We start from the raw sequence: 19,069 nt of genomic DNA on the forward strand, positions 1-19,069 counted from the left end.
ATATTAATATTTTCATTATGGTATAATTGATTTTTTTATTAAAAGTAAATAATAATTTAAAAATAGTAATAATTAATAGTTGTTGCATATTTACACTTTGGACTACTTCAATTCAACCTTTTCATTTTAAATTATTATTAAAAATTAGTAGATTCATTAAAAATATATATATATATATATATAAAGCATTAAGTTTCACTTAATTTAGAATATAGTTGTCTAGTGATTTTTTTTTATAGAAAATATGCTTAATAAAAGAAAAATAGTAAATTCATCATTCATTTAGAACTAGTTTTGGTCTAATATTTATTGGTACTAATTGGATTTAGTTTTGAATTTTGTATTATACTCATTAATAATTACTCTAATACATTATGTGTTACTTGATTTGAAATCTATCTATCCATTAAAAGAATTTTAAGAAGTATAATTACATGCAGAGGAGAAACAGTAGAATCATCGATTTTTATTTGTGAATTTCCAATGGTGACTATGTTCTTGAGTTCCAAATTATTTTTAAAAATTAACAAACTTATTAGCAAATTCAATGTTTTAAGTTTTGCTTGACATAGAATCTATTTTTTAGTGAGAAAATTTAAAAATTTATGAGGAGAAATATAAATTAATTTTTGTCCATAATTTTTTTTTTTTGTATTGATTAGTTTAGTATTTGAGTTTAAAATTATTTTTAAAAATTAATATACTTATTAATAAATCTAACATATTTAGTCTTACTTGATTTAAAATTTATTTGATTAATAAAAAAATTCAAAAAAATATAGTTTTGAGTGAATAAGGAACTAATAAATTCATTCAAAATAAGTTTTGGTCTATTACATTTTAATATTAATCAATCTAATTTTAAGTTCTATGAATTTGTTGTATTAATTGGATCAATTTGTTTAGTTCTATGACTTTGTTATATTACATGCAAGTGTTAAAATCAATCTAAACATATTCACAAAACTTAATAGCATATATCAAATGCATAAATAAAATAACCGAAATATACATCTAGTCATTGATGGTTTGGGAATCTGGAAATCAAATTTGATATTTAGATAGGTTGAGGTGCTTATAAATCCTTAATCAGTCTCAAAACAATGGTGTATATGTGTTTAAATAGACATTGAAAACTTAGAGACCTAACCATGAAGGCTCTATTTATATTCACTATGCCCACCACAAAGCCAATGAAACATATCTCCGGCCATTGATGGTTTGAGAATTTAGAAATTAAATTTAATATGCACATAGGTTGAGATGCTTCTAAACCTTTAATCAATCATGGTGTATATGTGTTTAAATAAATATTGGAGGCATAGAGACCTAACCACAAGGGCTCTATTTATATTGACTTTGTCAATCACAAAGTCAATGAAACATACCTATGGTCATTAATAATTTGAAAATCTAAAAATCAAATTTGATATTAAGATATTTGAAATGTTTCAAAACTTTTAATCAATCTTAAAACATTGTGTATATGTATTTGAATAAATATTGAAAATTTAGGGACGATGATAACTCTATTTATATTCATTTTACTTATAGTCAATACCATGACTATTAATGATAATCAAAAAGGAAAATTGAATCAATCCAAATCTCATAATATTATGGGCCAAATTTTTAGACCATTTAGAAAAGTCTGACATTATTCCAGATAGAAGATTTATAGGTAGCTTTATGACCCGTTTTGGAGAATCTAACATTATGTTTTGTCTTACTTTAATTTTAAAAACTGTTTTGGAGTATAACCATGGACTAGTATCATAAATTTTTTAAAACAACTTTTTTGTTTTCAAAAATAAAAAACTGTTATTGCCAAATAAACTCCAACCATTTAGAAGACTACACGTGAATAGATGAAATATCCAATGACGAAGCTTACTGAACCGAAAGTAACGGAACTTTCTAGGTTTTCTTTTCGAGCAATAACATAAGGGTGGGAAGATCATAAAGCGAGACAAAAAGAAAAAGAAATTTTCCATATGCGATGCAAGGCGGAACTTGCCTGAAATGGAAAAAATCTGAAGCCTTCCTCCTTCATTTGACCTTGGCCTGTTTCGCAGCTTTGCACGCATTATTTCTTCTTTACCAAGCAACTCCCACCGAACCAGTCAACAACTAAAGTTTCCCTCTTTATATTTTACCCAATTTCTCTGTGGAGGCTAAAGATCGAATAATTGAGTAATCGGGAGAAGAAGAACGAAATACAGTGTAGTAATGGTCCTCCCACTTGTAAAGCTCGGTACCCTCGCCTTGAAAACTCTCAGCAAACCCATCGCTTCTAGGCTCAAACAACAGGCTGGATTGCACCCTCAGTTCCGCCAATTCATCGTCAACATGGCTCAGGTACAATGTCCTCTCGATCTGTCTGTTTCTTACTGGGGTGTTGATTTATAATGTGATTGGATGGTGGCCTGATTTTTTTACCTAATTTGACATTGATCATTGACTTGTTGCCCAAAACTGCAGAAATTGGAAACATTTTTCAAACAAACTTTCACTGTATATTTGCCCCGCCGAGTTTCTTTGCCCGAATTTTATTTTCTAAGTGAATGATGTGTGTAAAGGGTTGCCGGAATTTTCCAACGTTTCTGAATTCTTTCATTTATTTGAAATAATGGGTTGAAATGACAAAATAATTTACCTAAGATCACCTACAGCTCCATTTGGGGATTATTCTGAATCCACAGGAAATGAAGCATCCGTGTTCTCTGTTAAACTGTTTTTATTCAACTATTTGTATGAAGGTAGATGCTTTTAGGATACAATCAATTTTAGCACAGTGGTTCTATCTGACAACAGGGCAGAACTTGCCTTATTGTTTTGCTGCCAGAGTTTGCCTTATTTGCCAGTTGGATGATGCTTCTGCCATGACATTTTAAAATCGGTTTCAAAACCATGTTGGGTTCCTCTTTTTATGTTGTTTCTGCACACTCTAATTTTGCCCAGTTACCTTTAGTTATCATGCTACGAGTTTGAAATTCATTTTATCTTTGTATTATTCTTCATTGCATATACAATATATCAACTTAAAGTTAACTTAAGTCATTTAAGTAATCAATATTGAGTTTTACCGAATACCCTATTCAAAATAATTTAACTTAAAGTTAATCTAACTCGTTAAGTAATAAGTATTAAGTTTTACCAAACACTCTCCTAGAAAAAAAAAAAATTCTTTTTATGCTTATTTGTCCTGAAAATTGGTTCTTCTAGCTTGCGCATGGATTTACCAGAATTCAATATGTGTTCTTACTGATAGTGGTGTATCGTATCCAGGCAAACCATAGAATGACTACAACAATGCAAAGACGAATCTATGGTCATGCTACAGATGTTGAGATCCGTCCTCTAAATGAGGAGAAAGCTGTTCAAGCTGCAGTAGACCTTATAGGGGAATTATTCGTCTTTACGGTAATTTTTATTTCATTTCACTCCATTCTAACTTGTTTTCTATATAGAACTGATTTAGTAATTTGGACCCGTTGCCTTAAAGTAATAATCCTAATAGCAATTCTTTGAGCATACACAAATGCTTTCATGATGGTGTACGTAGATGTATTTGTGTGTACGCATGTAAGTCAGTGTTTGTAAATGTGCATGTCTGTGCAACTTATGCTGTTTGTGCAGTGATATGTGCATCTCTGCATCTCCATGTAGTCATGCATGTGCACTTCTTAAGATTTAGAACGTGAAGAAGAGAACATAGCTTTTGTGTTAGATTAAAGTTATCTAATCCGAGTATTGACAATGTTACTGAATCGAATTGTCTTCTTCACTTGAGTTGAACATGAAAAGGTAATATACCCTATCCTAGATGAGAGGAAAGGACAATTGCAGTGTCCATGAGCATACAACAGCTCTTGCATAGCTGCTCTGCAACCAAAAGCTTAAACTATAATTACAGAATTCCCACTGTGATAGTTTTGACCAATTTTTGTATCTTTTAACCACATAATTCAACTGTTCAGGAGTTATTTGTGAATATTGCAATTCAAATTTTCTGGTATATGAATTTTTTTTCATTGAATCATTTTTGATATGTAAATAAAGAGAGTATTATATAAAAGGAGAGCCACAACGAGTGTACTAAAGTACATAGGATGTATATAATGGCCACCAAAAGGGACAAGCAAAAAGAAAGAGGGACAACACAAAAAAGTACTCCCTCCCTTAATGAGAATCCAACCAATCAACAAAGTCAATTAAGGACATTGGCCCTTCATCTATATGCAATTTGGTCCCTTTTTTTTCTGAATGATTCCTGGTGTTGAATAATCCTGAATCAATATCTCCACTTACAAGACCAGTAATGGTGTATTGGATGAATTAAATTTGAATTTCCATTCCATTGCATCCTTTCTTGATGATGAGAGTCAGTGTTACAGAAAGTAGGAAGTTTTAGAAAGATTTGTAAAACTTGGGCTTTTGTTTGGTCCTAATTCATTTTTGGGAATGGATCCTAGAGCAACTGTAGCAATCTCATCAGCATGTAAAACTGCAGGACTTTGAGGACTGCTCCATTTTCTCCTGAAAAAGGAAACAAATAAAATCAAAATTTATGTTGCCTTTTGTTAAAATAATAGCTCTACCCTCTACAGACTGCTCTAGGAGGTACCACCCTTGGCTACAGGTTTGTAATTTGATGGCTGTGGAGTATTTTTATCCATACTAGATGAAATTTGGGTTACAATGGATCACAACCCCTGCTCCTGTTCTTGCACATAATTATACATGAATAGAGAGGTGATTTTATGCTGACGCAACATAAGTATCCAACTGAAACTAAATGTTCCTGCAAATTAATTATATATTACTTGATCATCTTAATATTGCTTACATCCTAATTTTTCACACATAGGTTGCGGGAGTTGCTGTGATCTTTGAGGTGCAAAGAAGTTCTAGATCAGAAGCCAGAAAGGAGGAAATTCGGAAGCAAGAACTGGAGGTATTATTGCTGTACTCTTCCCTTTTTTTGATAATTGATGAGGAATGCTTGTGTTCATTTGATTTTAATGACCTTGAAATGCTGTTTTTCTTTGGTCTCCACAAGATTGAAATCTGGATTTTGTATATTTGATATTTTTACCTAAAGGATTATGGTAAGATTCCAAGAGTCACTTAATCTGCCAACTTCATTTTAAGTTATCTTAAAGGGCATGGTTACACAACAATTTTTGATGATTATTAAGTTCTCATTCACATTTTCTTGTCTTCTGTCAGCCCAAATCCAGTTTATACTTCCATATCTTTCAATATGTTATGCCTCTTTAATGTATATATTTTTTCTTATAATCATTTTCCTGAACTTAAATTATCAAGGTAAACTTTCTGAGATAAAAGTACAGATTGGAGTTGTCAAAGCTTACTGAAAGTTTGGAAGCAATAGATTACTGCTTGTAGTTTTCTTTCTATTTCTAATGGAAGTAAAAAAATAATAAAAATAAATAAAAAATAAAATTCTTTATAAAAGGATGCTCTCTTTGAAAGTAATCCTACATTTGTTTAGATACAATCAGAGTCAGCTTTAACAATTCAACCAGACAAAAAAAAAGGGTCATTGCAGCTGTAATTTCCAAAAGAGGATTTTATTGACCATTTTAATCTCTGATAATTATCCCAATAATTACATATTCAGTTTGACCTATGGATAAACATATGCAAACATATGTTTCATGCTTGTTTGAGTAGTAGCAATTAGATTTCCCAATATCATGCAAAGAATGGCTAGACCGGTTCTAATTATCCAAAATAGAACATTGTTCTATCCTTTTTCTGAAAAAGGCATGTGCACTTTTGTGATTGTATTGCTTCACTTCTCTTGGTGGACTGGGGGGCAGGGAAGCACCATGGTTTCATAGCATGTCTCGTGAATTTTCTTTATATGAACTACAGTGGAAAGGAAGAGTTAAAGATTTTATAGCCATGATGTTTTTGGCCAAATGGTGCCGGGAAACATTCAGAGGATGATATGGTGCACTGTGATATATGCCTATCAAAAAAAAAATGGTGCACTGTGATATATAGACAATCCAAGCGGTTTGTCTAAAGAGTTGACTTATGATAGATTTGTGTGGGTGGAACTTCATAATTGGAGAAATAGGGGTGTTGGATCACCACATAGTTGATAGATATGACTAATCAGCTTTTTATGTCATTGAAACAGAATCAGTACCATGTCCTCCATTATGCTTAGCACTACCTATTATTTAATTACCTCTATTACTTGATAGAAACAAAAAGTTTTGAGATATTCAAATCTTTTATTCATATTTGAAGCACCCCAGAGTTAAAATATATCTTTGATTTGTTCTATCATAAGTAAATATGCCTTCTTCTTCTTTTTATTTTTTTATTTTTTTTTATTTTTTATTTTTTGAGTTAATTGAAAGTGCATTACATTCCTCAATGTTGTTTGGAAGTAGATAAGGACTTATTGATGGACATATTCATTGTGTAGTTATTTAATGAGAAAAAGGAGTGGTGGTGGAGGGAATGGGGGACTCTGTTTTTTTATTTAAGAAACATCTTGACTTGCTGTGGTTTTAAATTATTAAATCAGCAAGAACAATTGTTTATATTATCAGATGCAGCATCCAAACACGTGGCTTAGAGTCATGCTTGTCAAACAAATTTCTGTTTTACCTGAAACCAAGACCTATTTACAGATACTATTTGTTCACTCTTTTTAGGAACTGAGGCAAAGAGATGAAAATTTAGCAAGAGAAGTGGAGCTTCTTAAGCACAAACTTGGAGAAATAGAGCAGCTTGCCAAGGGGCGAGGGCTTGGTGGTATTTTCAAATTGAAACCTGCTCAAACTGAAATTGAAAAGTCAACAGCAGTTTGATCTAATAAAGAAGATTTGTCAAAAATTACAGTTCAGTGACTTAATTCCCAATTCATCGATGGTCTTCACTTTTTGCAAGCAGAGGTTTCTTCTTTTCATTCTTTCCACCTTGGGCCATTTTTGCTGGCAGGGCATGGTGTTCCATTTGTAAAAACAACCAAAATTGAGTTTCTGTTTCTGTTGTTGGGAAGTAAACTAGAATAGCAAATGTCTCAATGCTGTTCACTGAGAAACAAGATACAAATTATGGTCTGCAATTATTGTTGAAGTGATGCATAATGAGATAAATATCAGATGTATGCTAACCAAATGAGAGACTCAGAAATGTTCTCTCATGAGGTAGTCCAGTCTTGGAAAGGTATATTTTCCCCTGCTAATAATACCCTTCAACTGTTACTACAACCATGTTAGAGATTGACCGTTCTCGATTTACAGGAGATACAAGCATTCAACAGTTTTGGTAGAGAATGGTAGTGTAATCAAAAGCATGCTTCTCAGTTTCTGATATCTTGATTAAGCAATTGATCATATTCATCCCTGTTGAACATAACATAGATCTATAAGTTTCTTCTTGGATTCCTGGTTTCTAATATTAATTTCCTGTAAATTAGCCTCACTTGACAGGTTGCAGATGCATGATCAGAACTAGATAACAAGTCTTACTCAATGTCCTTTTTTCCATTTCCAATTATGGGAATCCAATTATCAAAGCAGTGCATTTGGTTTTGGATCATGATCTGACATCTGACCGTATTTGAAACATGAGATGCTGGTCGTCTTTCACAGTGACAAATCTTTTTATAGAGACACCCTTTCAAACCCATTCCATACCAACAGGCAGCAGGGCATCAAGATGGGAATCTTGTGGTTTGTAGTGGAGAGGCCTCTTTATGCCTTTCAACACCCACATATCTTTCACCTTTTCCTGCTATGGTAGGCCCTATACTTGGACCTCATTTTTCTCATTATCCTACCCATGTTTGTTCCAAAAAAAAAAAAAATTGCAAAGAAAAGAAAATGGAGAGGAAGTCAACAAATTACTTTTATATGTTACTTTAAATTAATTTACTTATTTTAATTATTCCCTATAAAAATTAAATCATTTAAAAATATATAAGTTTTTAATTAATTTTAATTATTTTTTTATTTTCTTTTACATGGTTCATTCTGCAACCAAACACAAAAAAAATTTATCTTTTTATCTTTTTAAAAAGTAAAAAATAGTTGTCCCTAAGTACAAAATAAAAGCATAACTTTAGTCCATCTGGAAGTAGTTAGCCTTAGCCATTAAGATATCTTGTGACTTTAAGGTTAGTGGTTTGGAATTGATGCTAATAAGGATTAGACAAGTCGTAAAACTGCGTACATTGTTTTAAGATAGCAGTAGGACGAAAAAAGGGAAAAAGAAAAAAACATACACTAAAGGGATTAGGTGTAGTGCTGACTTATCATCTTGTTGACACAAACAAAAACTTTAGTCAAGTATCGTAAAAGAAAAAATTCCATGGAATAAACATAAATTTTTAAATTGATTAATGATTTTTAAATATTTAACATATTAATGCAAATAATATCAATTGGAAAAGAGTGAGATCGTGGTTGGTAACTATTTTTTAAAATAATTCTAAAAATTAGTTTTGAAGAATAATTTTTTTAGAACAAAAGTTTATTTGAGAATTTGAAATGTTTTTAACTTGCTTTAAATATTTTTTTTTTGTATCTAATACTTTATTTTTAATAATTATTTTTTTAAATAATTCTTAAAAAAATAAGTAAAAAATAACTAAAAAGTGTTTTCTCAAAACATCTCATTTTTTATTTTTAAAAATAGAAAACAAAGAACAATTTTTTGTTGTTAAATATTTTTTTTATATTTTATTCTAAATAATATAAAATTATTGTCAAACAAGTTTTTATTCTAATATTTTAATATCATTTATTTTTTTAATTATTTTAACCATATTTTTAGATCTATATATATACCTAAAATAAATTCATAGTTAATTAAACTTGTGATAAAAATACAAAACCCACGTTTCTAAATCTATCACATATTTATCTTATTTATTATATTTAATAATAAATAAATAAATTAATATTTTTGAAAAATAATAATTTATAAATTTTGGCATGGCTATGAATTGTACAAGTGGTGATTTATTCCGTTGGTTCCAAACTCCATCCCAAAAAAGAAAAAGAAAAAGAAAGGAAATAAATGGTGATAGTTTGTAATTTGAGAAGAAGACAGAGACCATAACCCACTAATATTCCCGGCTTTTGCCGCGTACCCTTTTATTCTTTTTTCTCTGAGAGACGACTGTGTAGTGCACACCACAGAGAGATAGAGAGAGGGGACAGGGAGGAAGGGAGGAAGGGAGAGCATAACCACTACCCACCAAGACTCCTCATCTAACTTTCTCTCTCCTTTTTCTTCTGCACCTCCTTTCATTTGTAAGCATCTCTTCCTTATGGAATAATTGCTTTCACTGTGATTTCCTCTCACTCACTTTCTTGGGTTTATTCTGTTATTTATTTATATATTTTAGGGGTTTTGGCTGAAGTACTTAGATCTCACTCCAATTAGGGTTCATAATCCGATTTTTTATCCCAATTATTGTGATTGATTGAGGGTTTATTGTTTTTTTGTAGAGGACTTTTGGGTTTTTGTATGATGGGGAAGGGTTCCAAGAGCAATTGCAAGTCGGCGTCCCACAAGATGTTCAAGGACAAGGCCAAGAACCGTGTTGATGATCTACAGGGGATGTTCACGGATCTGCAGTCTGCGAGGAAGGAGAGCCGATCGGTGGATGTCGCGGTCCTTGAGGAGCAGCTTCATCAGATGCTTCGTGAGTGGAAAGCCGAACTCAACGAACCCTCTCCCGCATCTTCTCTACAAGTATGCATTAATTTCGGGTCAATTTTCTCTTTGTGTTTTTGGGTGTATATATAGAGATGTTTGATCAGAGCATGTGGGTGTGAATTGTGGTTTTAATGGATGATTTTGTAGGGCGGTAGTCTGGGGTCGTTTTCCTCGGACATTTGCCGGCTGTTGCAGCTTTGTGAAGAGGAGGACGATGCCACTAGTGCGTTAGCTGATGGGGCAGTGCCCAAACCTGAGCCTGATGCTCAAGGCCATCAAATTGGAGCTAGTGTGCTTTTCCAAGAGGTGGATTTTTTGCTAGAACTCTTCTGTTTCTCCTATGTGTTGGAATTTTTTTTTTTTTTTGATAAGTATTTCTCCTATGTGTTGTTATTATTATTATTATTTTTGTTTCTTTGAATAAAGTTCGTCTTGGGGTTCTCAGATTGATTTGTGTTGCATATGCCACACTAACAGGATTGAATGTTTATGGCTTGGGAGAGCTAAAAAGAGTTGAAGCCTCATTACCTGATGGATATAAGTATGAGAGCGAATGTTCAGCAATTTGAGTGTTGCCAATTTGTTTGTCTAGTTGCATGCCAATTTGCTGAACATTTTCATATTTCACTATTTTGAGGGATCTGGCTTGTTGTGCAGCAACAAAGGCTTTGTCCTGGACTCTCAGCTATTTGGAGATGTTCCTTGTGTTAAAATATACACCCATATCCTTCTTTTTGCCCACGTCAACTCACTGACGTTTGGTCTTCCCCTTGAACAGGCAGCACCTTCAACCCAAACTTGTTAGTGTTGCTCCTTCTAACTTGCCCAATTACAGGCTTTTGTTGCATAGGTAAAGCTGCTTTGATCATTTTTCTCTTTATTTGGTCTTTGTGCCTCCCACTACTTTTGAAGTGTGAGATTGGTTTAGGTCAGGGGACTTTCATTTGACACCAATCCAGTCTTGATGTGTGCTCAAGCTTGTGTGCATGAGCATTTGTGAGCTTAAGTAATTAACTTATAAACATATATTCTATTACTTTTCCTACCAGTCGGATTGCTCATAATGGACATTCAAAATATTTAATTTTTATTTAACCTGTTTTTGCCTTTCTGACTATATAATTGTGGACCTCCAGTGCCAGAACATAACCTGATGGGGAGCCGTAATGTATAATGTCTGCCCCAACTTTTATGACTTTCTCCGATAACCTTTTTTTTCGGTGTGTGATGGGAAGCAATGCAATATTGGTTCATGTATGTTCCATTAAAATGACTTTTCCTTAATGCATTAGCATATGAAACGGAAGAAGGATTGAGATGGTTAATGTTCTTCAGTTTCTCATGAAAAATAAATAAATAATAAGTATAATCTGATCCAGCCTTCTTATGTATTAAAACATCATATGTTTTTGCCTTGTTATTTTGCCCTATATTTCATGATGCAAATTTAGTTTATTCTCCTGAAAAATGTCTATTTGTGTTGTGTGCATGTGTGTGTGTGTGAGAGAGAGAGAGAGAGAAAGAGAGAGAGATAACCACATGCTTCAGCAGTTTTCTTCTCACTTTTAATTTAATGAAATTTTCTTCCACAAAATTGTTAATTTGCATTGAAGATTGATAGTTATTGTAAGCTTTGTATTTAATTTGTTTCAGCGCTATAATAAGGGCCCACAGGAGCATGGCTTTCAATTGGTGGATCAATGCAAAATTTCTCCTTCAGGTGCTCACAATATGGGAGTTCACAATTTGGAAGGAGCTACTCAGTTGGACTATCGTCAGTTTGATTTGCAACAAGACTTTGAGCAAAACTTCTTTGCTGGTTATGATGGGACTGGTCTGTGTGGAGAGGATGCTATGCCTCATATTTCTAGCTTTTTGCCAAGTATTTGCCTTCCACCTTCTGCATTCTTGGGGCCAAAATGTGCACTCTGGGATTGCCCCAGGCCAGCTCAAGGGATGGATTGGTGTCAAAACTATTGCAGCAGCTTTCATGCTACTCTGGCATTGAGTGAAGGCCCTCCTGGTATGACCCCAGTTCTACGACCTGGGGGCATAGGCCTGAAGGATGGTCTGCTTTTTGCTGCTCTTAGTGCAAAGGTGCAAGGAAAAGATGTTGGTATCCCAGAATGTGAAGGGGCTGCAACTGCAAAATCCCCATGGAATGCTCCTGGTAAGTTTTTAGTCCTCACATCTTTAATTCATGTTGCAGTTATTTTTTCTGAATTAGGGCAGGTTCTATGCCATACTCATTTTTACCCTTCACATGTTTTGTAAAACAATTAATTCTCTTCTCTCTTTCATTGCAGAGCTATTTGATCTGTCAGTTCTTGAGGGTGAAACAATTAGGGAATGGCTTTTTTTTGACAAGCCTCGAAGAGCATTTGAGAGTGGAAATAGAAAGCAGAGGTCATTGCCAGATTATAGTGGGCGTGGTTGGCATGAGTCAAGGAAGCAAGTGATGAATGAATATGGGGGACTGAAAAGATCTTACTACATGGATCCGCAACCTCTGAACCATTTTGAGTGGCACCTTTATGAATATGAAATCAGTAAGTGTGATGCTTGTGCCTTGTATAGGTTGGAACTGAAGCTTGTTGATGGGAAGAAGAGTTCCAAAGCAAAAGCAACAACTGATTCAGTGGCTGATCTGCAGAAGCAGATGGGAAGGCTTACTGCTGAGTTTCCCTTAGATAACAAGCGCTCTGTTAAAGGAAGGACAAAAATTAATATGAAGGATGGTGTTGGAGATGTTTATTCTACTCCAAATCGGGTAGGACCTCCAAATCAACAAGGTGATTATGGGGTAGGAGGACCTTACGATTATCTTGTGGAGAATTTAGGTGACTATTATTTGACATGATGAAAGAAAATTGGATGTGTGCAGACCAAGTAGCATTATAAGTTAGTTTGCATTTTCTGAAGCATATCACCATAAGTCAAGGGAGTGATGGAGTCATGTTTTTCCATCAGACCAGTCGGTCCTCAGTTTAATATTTTCAATAACATCACCAATTTCATTTTTCAATTCCATGGAGATTTTGTGCATGGTTCATTGTCATCTGGAAGGGCTACCTGAGACTGCCGTCTGGATGATGGAGCTTATTAGTCTAACTGCTGGAAGATGGTTACAACAACAAAAAAATGGCTGTTTTTACTCTGGCCTGTCTTTGCATGTCATGACTAGAAAATTCTTCATCACACTGGTGGGTTTGAGACTTCTTATGCTAATTATGTAAGCAAGAAACTGCTTGCTGGATTTGAGACTTCTTATGCTAATTTTGGAGGCACGAAACTGCTCATAAAAGATATAATAGTTGCAGTCAGTACTTTAATGTCGTTGGGTGTATGATATTAGTCATTATATATACATGAGATACATTTCCTGTCTTTCCTATGCTCCAAGACTTGTAAATAGGATATTATTTCAAATTTAACTCCATTCCCATTAAATTGGGAGATGATATGCTGCAGAGTCTTCTGTTAAATAATCTGTCGGGTGGGTCTGGGTCTTGTATGAATGATTTTCATCTAGATCATTTCTCAAGCATCTTAGATGGTTTTTATCATGATTCTGCTGCTGCTGAGGCATGTGATTTGGGGTTGGATTGATTTTGCTTTTGTGTTAAATGTATTTCCCTTGAAGGTCAAAATGGAAAACTGTGTTAACAGGGAAGAGGGGAGATAAGTTGGAGGTTTCTTCCAAAACATGTGATAATGCAAGCAAGTTTGGTCCTATGTCGAGGCCTTCCACCAGCCTTTTCTTTTTCTATCTTTCCTGCATATGTATTTTATAAATTATCACAAACCCAAGTTATTAACTTGAATAAGTTACGATTTGTTCTTTGATATAACAGAACATCTCTTTTTCTGAAGAACGATATTTCATTATGAATTAAGGTATAAGAAATTTTGTAATTTTGGAATGAATCAATGGAAAAATTAATATTTATATCCGAGTATATATGGTCTAATCAATAGAGAAAATCAATATTATGTGGCTCAATAAAAATAATTTTTTTTTTTTGCTGGTTCTCATAAATTCTCCAAATAATGCCGGCTATTTATTCAGTCCCATCTTTTTCTTTAATTTTGAATATATAAACAGATTGATAGATAGATATATAGAATCGATTTCTTTAAATTGTTGTTAAAATGCCTTTTCTTTTTTCTTTTTTCTTTTTGCTAAAGAAAATGTGCCAATTGTTTCATCTCGAGGGTGTCATGATGTGAAACTCGCCACCTCTTTCTTATTTTATTCCGGGTATAAGATTCATAAGAATGGCTTTTCTTTTCCAATCGCATTTAAGTATTTAACTTATCCAGCAGGAGATTATTCATCTAAGCCTGATTAATAGTTATGCAATTAAAGAGTAGGTAATGGCAAACACAAGGACTTCTATATACCAGGTACAAAAATTTCCCAATTATGCGTTTGGGGGAGAGGAGAGTTTCTGACAAATTGAGGGAGAGGATGGTAGATAACATCTCCGGTAAGAGGCACAAAACCAATAAAAATTAACGGGCCCTAGGCCAAAATGATAACCTAGATACTATATCATCACGATAGGACTGCATCCAAGTTGCCACTAGTAAGGTTCCCAATTAACTGCGAAGCCAACCCACAACAATAAATGTAGAAAAAACCAAGCACCGACACAAGCATTTCATTAGCACACATTCTTTATACATAATACCTTAAGGTCTTATCAAATGCATCCGTTGGGTTCAGAAACAAAGGAGTTTACTTTCATGCAGTTAAGGTCACTTATTCTCCAAATTCCCAGCCAACTGCAGCAGTGACAATCAGAAGTGGCCTACTTAGAACTACTAATACTGTCATCGAGTACATTATAACCTATTGTTCCCACTGAACCAACAGATTCATCAAAACCTTGAAAACATTCAGATCACTTCAAGCTTTTTTATCACAAAATGGAATTGGTTTTCTAGGCATCAGCTCTGCCTTCTAAATGACCATCATCCTCCAGGTTGTTGACCCGCTCACATTCATCAATCCATTCACTGTAGCTGTAGAGTTGCAACTTCTGGTTAAATATGTGTGGAAGAGAAAAAGGAACTATGAAGTTCTGTTTTAGATAAATTGTACTTACATGTCTATCGGCTCGGTTAAAGCTGTAGAGACAAATAAATAAAAAAAGGTTAAGATATGGCTTTTTTTCCCTTTTTTTATTTGTTCAGTTGCCAATATAATATATTGCACAGGTAAAAGACCATCCAAGACTAATCTCCAAGTCTAATCATTCTCAAAGAATAGCAAAATTAAAACACACTAAATGCCAATACCTGTTACAGTAGTGCTGAAGCTCTCTTGACAAATCCTGCATGAGGCTTCCCCAATTAGGTTTTTCATATCGCTGAAACAGGAGAACATCAAACATAAGTATACAACTAGGCAAGCAACAGCCTTAACTTATGGGACAGATCATCTACCAACAATATTGCACCCATGGCTTTCACAACACATACCAGAGGACTTCTGTTTCCTTTTTTTAATTTGCTCAACCATACATGAGACCATCTCCAAGATGGTTCCCTTATTTGAAATGGTAACAATGATGTTTCAAAGAAATCCAGAGAGAGAGAGAGAGAGAGAGAGATGTTTGATTATGTTGACAAAAAGATGGGGATAAATTAGGCCAAGGATCGTGGAGGTGTTGCTGGTAGATTGTATTGTTCCTTGGCAAAAGGAAATTATGGAACAGACAAAGAATTAAGTAAATGCTTACATGCGGCACTCAACACCAGTACCATGGTTGCAGAAAGGGCAGCTGAAAACAGTGTCAAGCTTGTCCATTCGCTTCTTAGGAGGCGGCTTCGCCCTTGACTTTCTCTTCCCCATATAGCTCAAGTCCTTTTCTTCAAGTTTCAACACATAAATAAGTTAGTTTATAGGACATTGTCTCTTGAAAAATATTCATCTGAATATAGGAAAATCTAACTGAATGTTATCAGGAAATTCTATAACCACCACAATAACATTCTAGAGTTCAATGAAACCATTGAAGTGCTCAGCAATCAAACAAATAACCTGAGAGCATATCAACACAGCCTAACAATACCACATTAAAAAAAAAAAAAAACATAACCTAACAATAGAGTTTCTATGATTGGATTTTAGTTGACATAAAAAGCAAATGTAAAATAAAATAAAATAAAATAAAATGAATAAGTACATTGCTAAATACATTATTAAAAATTGCATTCGCATGCATTGGATAGTGAAACAAATCATGCTTCCAATCCTAATGGTGATGGTTTGTAGTTGGTGGTGACATATTAGTGAAAGTACAAAGTTTCAAAAATGGTATTCTCATTCCAAGTTGTAGATTGCTAAGCACACACATAATCCATTCACTACCTAATATTTATGATTCATATTAGAAGTTTTATTCTACGGTGCAATATGTGGAATGAAATAGGCTTTTGTTTCAAAGATTTAACACTAAGAATGTTCGTGTTTAAATAATATTTATAATTCATATAACATGTTTCATTCTATAATATAAACATGCGGAGTGGAACATGCTTTTATCTTAAGGATTTAATTCCAAGAAAATTTGGATTTAAATAATTCAATAACTTTTGAATACCTATTTGCCCCTCAAAGCTGTTACTGAACTACGAACAATCTTTCACAGCTGTTTTGGAAGATAGTCTTCTCTCAATTGTTTGGAAATTCTTCAAATAATTTATTGTTTTGGAAGTTCTTCAAATGATAAATGATTTGACAAAAAAAAGGACATTCTTCGATAACACTTTTTTCTTCGCCCAAGGTCTTTCAAATAATTTAATGATATCAAACAAGAAGAACTCAAATTATTCTCACTAAACCAAAGTGCTAGACAAAACCTTGAGATACATCCACATTAAAACCCAGATTAATTAGACTCATGAGGAATGTTGTGTTGGAGGTGTATATCTGGATTTGGATTTGGATTTGAAATTCAACTGCTTGAATCAAATATGTAAATTGAAGGACTTGAAGCCAATAACTCATTTTTCATCAAAAAATAAAATAAAATTGATGTTAAAAGTTCTACACTAGATTTGCAGAGCTTTTCATCAAACAATGCCATGCATCATCCAATAATGATAAAGAAAAAAAAAAACCCTAATATTTGACACAAGAAAATTATACGAGATCCAATGATCAGAACAAAAAAAAGCTCAAACAAACAAATTCAACCAATTTTCGGCATATGAATCAAATTCAGAACTCTCAACATTCTTTAATTAAGCAAATAACAGTCCTTGCTCTTCAGGAAAAAAAAAAAAAAAAAATCTACAAAAACTATCTAGGTAGGGTTTGAAAGCATATATGAATAGGATAATTCTTTTCCCCGCTATAGATGAAAATATAAATGCATTTGTCATTTTTCCTTTTATGGAATATTTTCCGGCACCAAATTTCTCATTTAGCCTGTAACCAAAAACGGGTTTAGGATCTCTTTAAATCTGAAACTTTTCTTTCCTATCGGAAAAATTTTCCATCGGAGCACAAAAAAGAACATCAAGGTGAACCGAAGGCAACTTTATCATAGCTCCTAAATTAGCTTTGGATGCATCTTTCCACAATCGAAACTAGCTAAAATTTTCTGGGGAAAAAACCCCGAAAAAAAAAAATTGAAATTACAATTTAGAAATAAGGAGAACGACAGATCATCAAAGAAGAAGAATCTTTGAAATTTAGATATCTAAAAATAACATAGAAATCAGCATCGACAACAAAAATTCGTTAGAAGAACGATCGCGTTTACCTGCAAACGCTTCGGATTTTGAAAAAACCCAGGCTTTGTATCTGCAATATTCTAAATAACCGAATTATGGAAATTCTAATCTCTTATTTATAGGTGTAGGGGTGCTCTCTCACGTGCCTTCGGGTAGCGTGCGTGACCATCATTAATAATCAATTTTAATATTTGAATGAACTTGGAGTTTGAGTGTTTTCAACTTAGGTTTAATTTAATTTGAGTTGGACTCATGCCCTAAGGCTTCTAGTGAAAATGGGTGTACCAAATTCAATATTTGCATAATTTACAAATCTTTAAAAGCTTTGACTTTATGTGACTTATGTAATTCTTCTTTGATACTACTACGCATCGAGGAATCTAGAATTTGTTGTACGAATAAAAAAATAAACTTATAAAACAAAATTTAGGTATTTATAATTTTCTTAATTATATTAAGAAAAATAAATTTCCTATATTTATTTTACCATGAAGAATATGAAAAAATAAATATAATTAAAATCAATTTTAAAATTATGTGTTTTAGAATTATTTAATGTTGATATGAAAAAAATTGTTATAGGAATTAAATTTTATATTTAATTTAAAACACTTTTTTTTAAAAAAAAAAGCATGTTTGTCAATAATTTTGAAAAGTGTTTTTAAATTTTTTAATATTTTTAAATTTTTACGGTGTGATTAGTGGTAACTCTAAAAAATATTTTTAATATTTATAATACTTGAAAAAACAAAACTTTTGAAGAGTTAAAAATGTTAAAAATATTTTTTGAAATCATTATTAAACGGATCATAAATGTTTTGTAAAATTTAAGAAATACTTTTAAGTGGTTTTTCTTCAAAATACTTTCAGATATAAATATTTTTATTAAAAATATTGTTTGTAGTGATTTTATGAAGTCTTTTTAATATTTATAATACTTTAATTTTTTTTATCATTTAAATATTATAAATGTTACTAATACTATAAATGTTATAAATGCTTTATAGAATCACTCCCAAATACACTCTTAAAACCCGTAATTATGAGAAACATTTTTTATTTTTCTAACATTTCAAATTTTTTATCATCTAAGTGTTATAAAAAATATAAACTTTTTTCTAAAATAAAGTATGTTTGACAATATTTCCAACATTTATAATATTTAAAAGATAATTTTTTAAAGTATTATAAATATTATAAACATTTTTTATAATAACCGTCAAACACATTCTTAAAATTGCATTTCAAAGTGATTTTTAAAAACATTTATAATATTTCTAATACTTAAATAATAAAAAATTTAAAGTATTAAAAATATTAATTGTATATTTGGTAGTTATTTAAAAAAGTGTTTTTAGTTATATATATATTTGAAAGATAAAAATTTTAAAATGTAAGAAAGTCTAAAAATACTTCATAAAATTACCACAAAACGTATTATAATAATGTTTCATAAAATCATTACAAAACAGGCTCTCGCTGTATAAACATTATCAAACATACTATAATTTTATTATAAAACACTTTTAAAATATTTTAAATTTATATGCAACTAAAGAATAACTATCGATAAAAAAATGCACATAGAAAAATTAAATATTTA

The 19,069-nt window shown here is 32.3% G+C and overlaps 3 protein-coding genes across 6 annotated transcripts; 2 read left to right on the forward strand and 1 right to left on the reverse strand.

Annotated features, from left to right (window-relative positions):
• Positions 1 to 1,926: 1,926 nt before the first annotated feature.
• On the forward strand, positions 1,927 to 7,259 carry LOC100265844 (OPA3-like protein). Its single transcript, XM_002273257.5, has 4 exons — positions 1,927 to 2,358; positions 3,289 to 3,423; positions 4,871 to 4,957; positions 6,702 to 7,259. Exons 1-4 carry the CDS (start codon positions 2,230 to 2,232, stop codon positions 6,855 to 6,857), a joined length of 507 nt encoding a protein of 168 aa, XP_002273293.1. The 5' UTR covers positions 1,927 to 2,229; the 3' UTR covers positions 6,858 to 7,259.
• Positions 7,260 to 9,017: 1,758 nt separating this feature from the next.
• On the forward strand, positions 9,018 to 13,178 carry LOC100243518 (transcription factor VOZ1). Its single transcript, XM_002273232.5, has 5 exons — positions 9,018 to 9,308; positions 9,507 to 9,753; positions 9,865 to 10,023; positions 11,371 to 11,887; positions 12,024 to 13,178. The coding sequence occupies exons 2-5, from the start codon at positions 9,526 to 9,528 to the stop codon at positions 12,575 to 12,577; spliced, it is 1,458 nt and encodes a 485-aa protein (XP_002273268.1). The 5' UTR covers positions 9,018 to 9,308; positions 9,507 to 9,525; the 3' UTR covers positions 12,578 to 13,178.
• Positions 13,179 to 14,351: 1,173 nt separating this feature from the next.
• On the reverse strand, positions 14,352 to 17,746 carry LOC100253769 (transcription elongation factor 1 homolog). 4 transcript variants are annotated; one of them, XM_010657167.3, is made up of 5 exons: positions 17,496 to 17,641; positions 15,465 to 15,594; positions 15,022 to 15,092; positions 14,829 to 14,850; positions 14,352 to 14,745 (listed from the first exon to the last, which is right to left on the reverse strand). In XM_010657167.3, exons 2-5 carry the CDS (start codon positions 15,575 to 15,577, stop codon positions 14,664 to 14,666), a joined length of 288 nt encoding a protein of 95 aa, XP_010655469.1. In that variant the 5' UTR covers positions 15,578 to 15,594; positions 17,496 to 17,641; the 3' UTR covers positions 14,352 to 14,663. The 4 variants fall into 4 exon arrangements, with proteins under 4 accessions (XP_010655469.1, XP_002277951.1, XP_010655470.1 ...); XM_002277915.4 differs by having other exon boundaries at positions 15,465 to 15,589; positions 17,496 to 17,586; XM_010657168.3 differs by lacking the exon at positions 14,829 to 14,850 and having other exon boundaries at positions 17,496 to 17,746.
• Between the last annotated feature and the right edge of the window lie 1,323 nt (positions 17,747 to 19,069).

Source organism: Vitis vinifera, chromosome 10 (assembly GCF_030704535.1).
Source record: "Vitis vinifera cultivar Pinot Noir 40024 chromosome 10, ASM3070453v1".
NCBI lineage: Eukaryota > Viridiplantae > Streptophyta > Magnoliopsida > Vitales > Vitaceae > Vitis > Vitis vinifera.

What these genes read in the sequence shown, in the direction of transcription:
- LOC100265844 (XM_002273257.5), top strand. Translation starts at nt 2,230, where the DNA reads ATGGTCCTCCCACTTGTAAAGCTCGGTACCCTCGCCTTGAAAACTCTC. An exon ending in TCATCGTCAACATGGCTCAG is followed by an intron (nt 2,359 to 3,288) that starts GTACAATGTCCT and finishes TATCGTATCCAG; the next exon opens with GCAAACCATAGAATGACTAC. An exon ending in TTCGGAAGCAAGAACTGGAG is followed by an intron (nt 4,958 to 6,701) that starts GTATTATTGCTG and finishes CACTCTTTTTAG; the next exon opens with GAACTGAGGCAAAGAGATGA.
- LOC100243518 (XM_002273232.5), top strand. Translation starts at nt 9,526, where the DNA reads ATGATGGGGAAGGGTTCCAAGAGCAATTGCAAGTCGGCGTCCCACAAG. An exon ending in CTAGTGTGCTTTTCCAAGAG is followed by an intron (nt 10,024 to 11,370) that starts GTGGATTTTTTG and finishes AATTTGTTTCAG; the next exon opens with CGCTATAATAAGGGCCCACA. An exon ending in ATCCCCATGGAATGCTCCTG is followed by an intron (nt 11,888 to 12,023) that starts GTAAGTTTTTAG and finishes CTTTCATTGCAG; the next exon opens with AGCTATTTGATCTGTCAGTT.
- LOC100253769 (XM_010657167.3), bottom strand. Translation starts at nt 15,577, where the DNA reads ATGGGGAAGAGAAAGTCAAGGGCGAAGCCGCCTCCTAAGAAGCGAATG. An exon ending in ACTGGTGTTGAGTGCCGCAT is followed by an intron (nt 15,093 to 15,464) that starts GTAAGCATTTAC and finishes CTCCTGTTTCAG; the next exon opens with CGATATGAAAAACCTAATTG. An exon ending in TTAACCGAGCCGATAGACAT is followed by an intron (nt 14,746 to 14,828) that starts GTAAGTACAATT and finishes GCAACTCTACAG; the next exon opens with CTACAGTGAATGGATTGATG.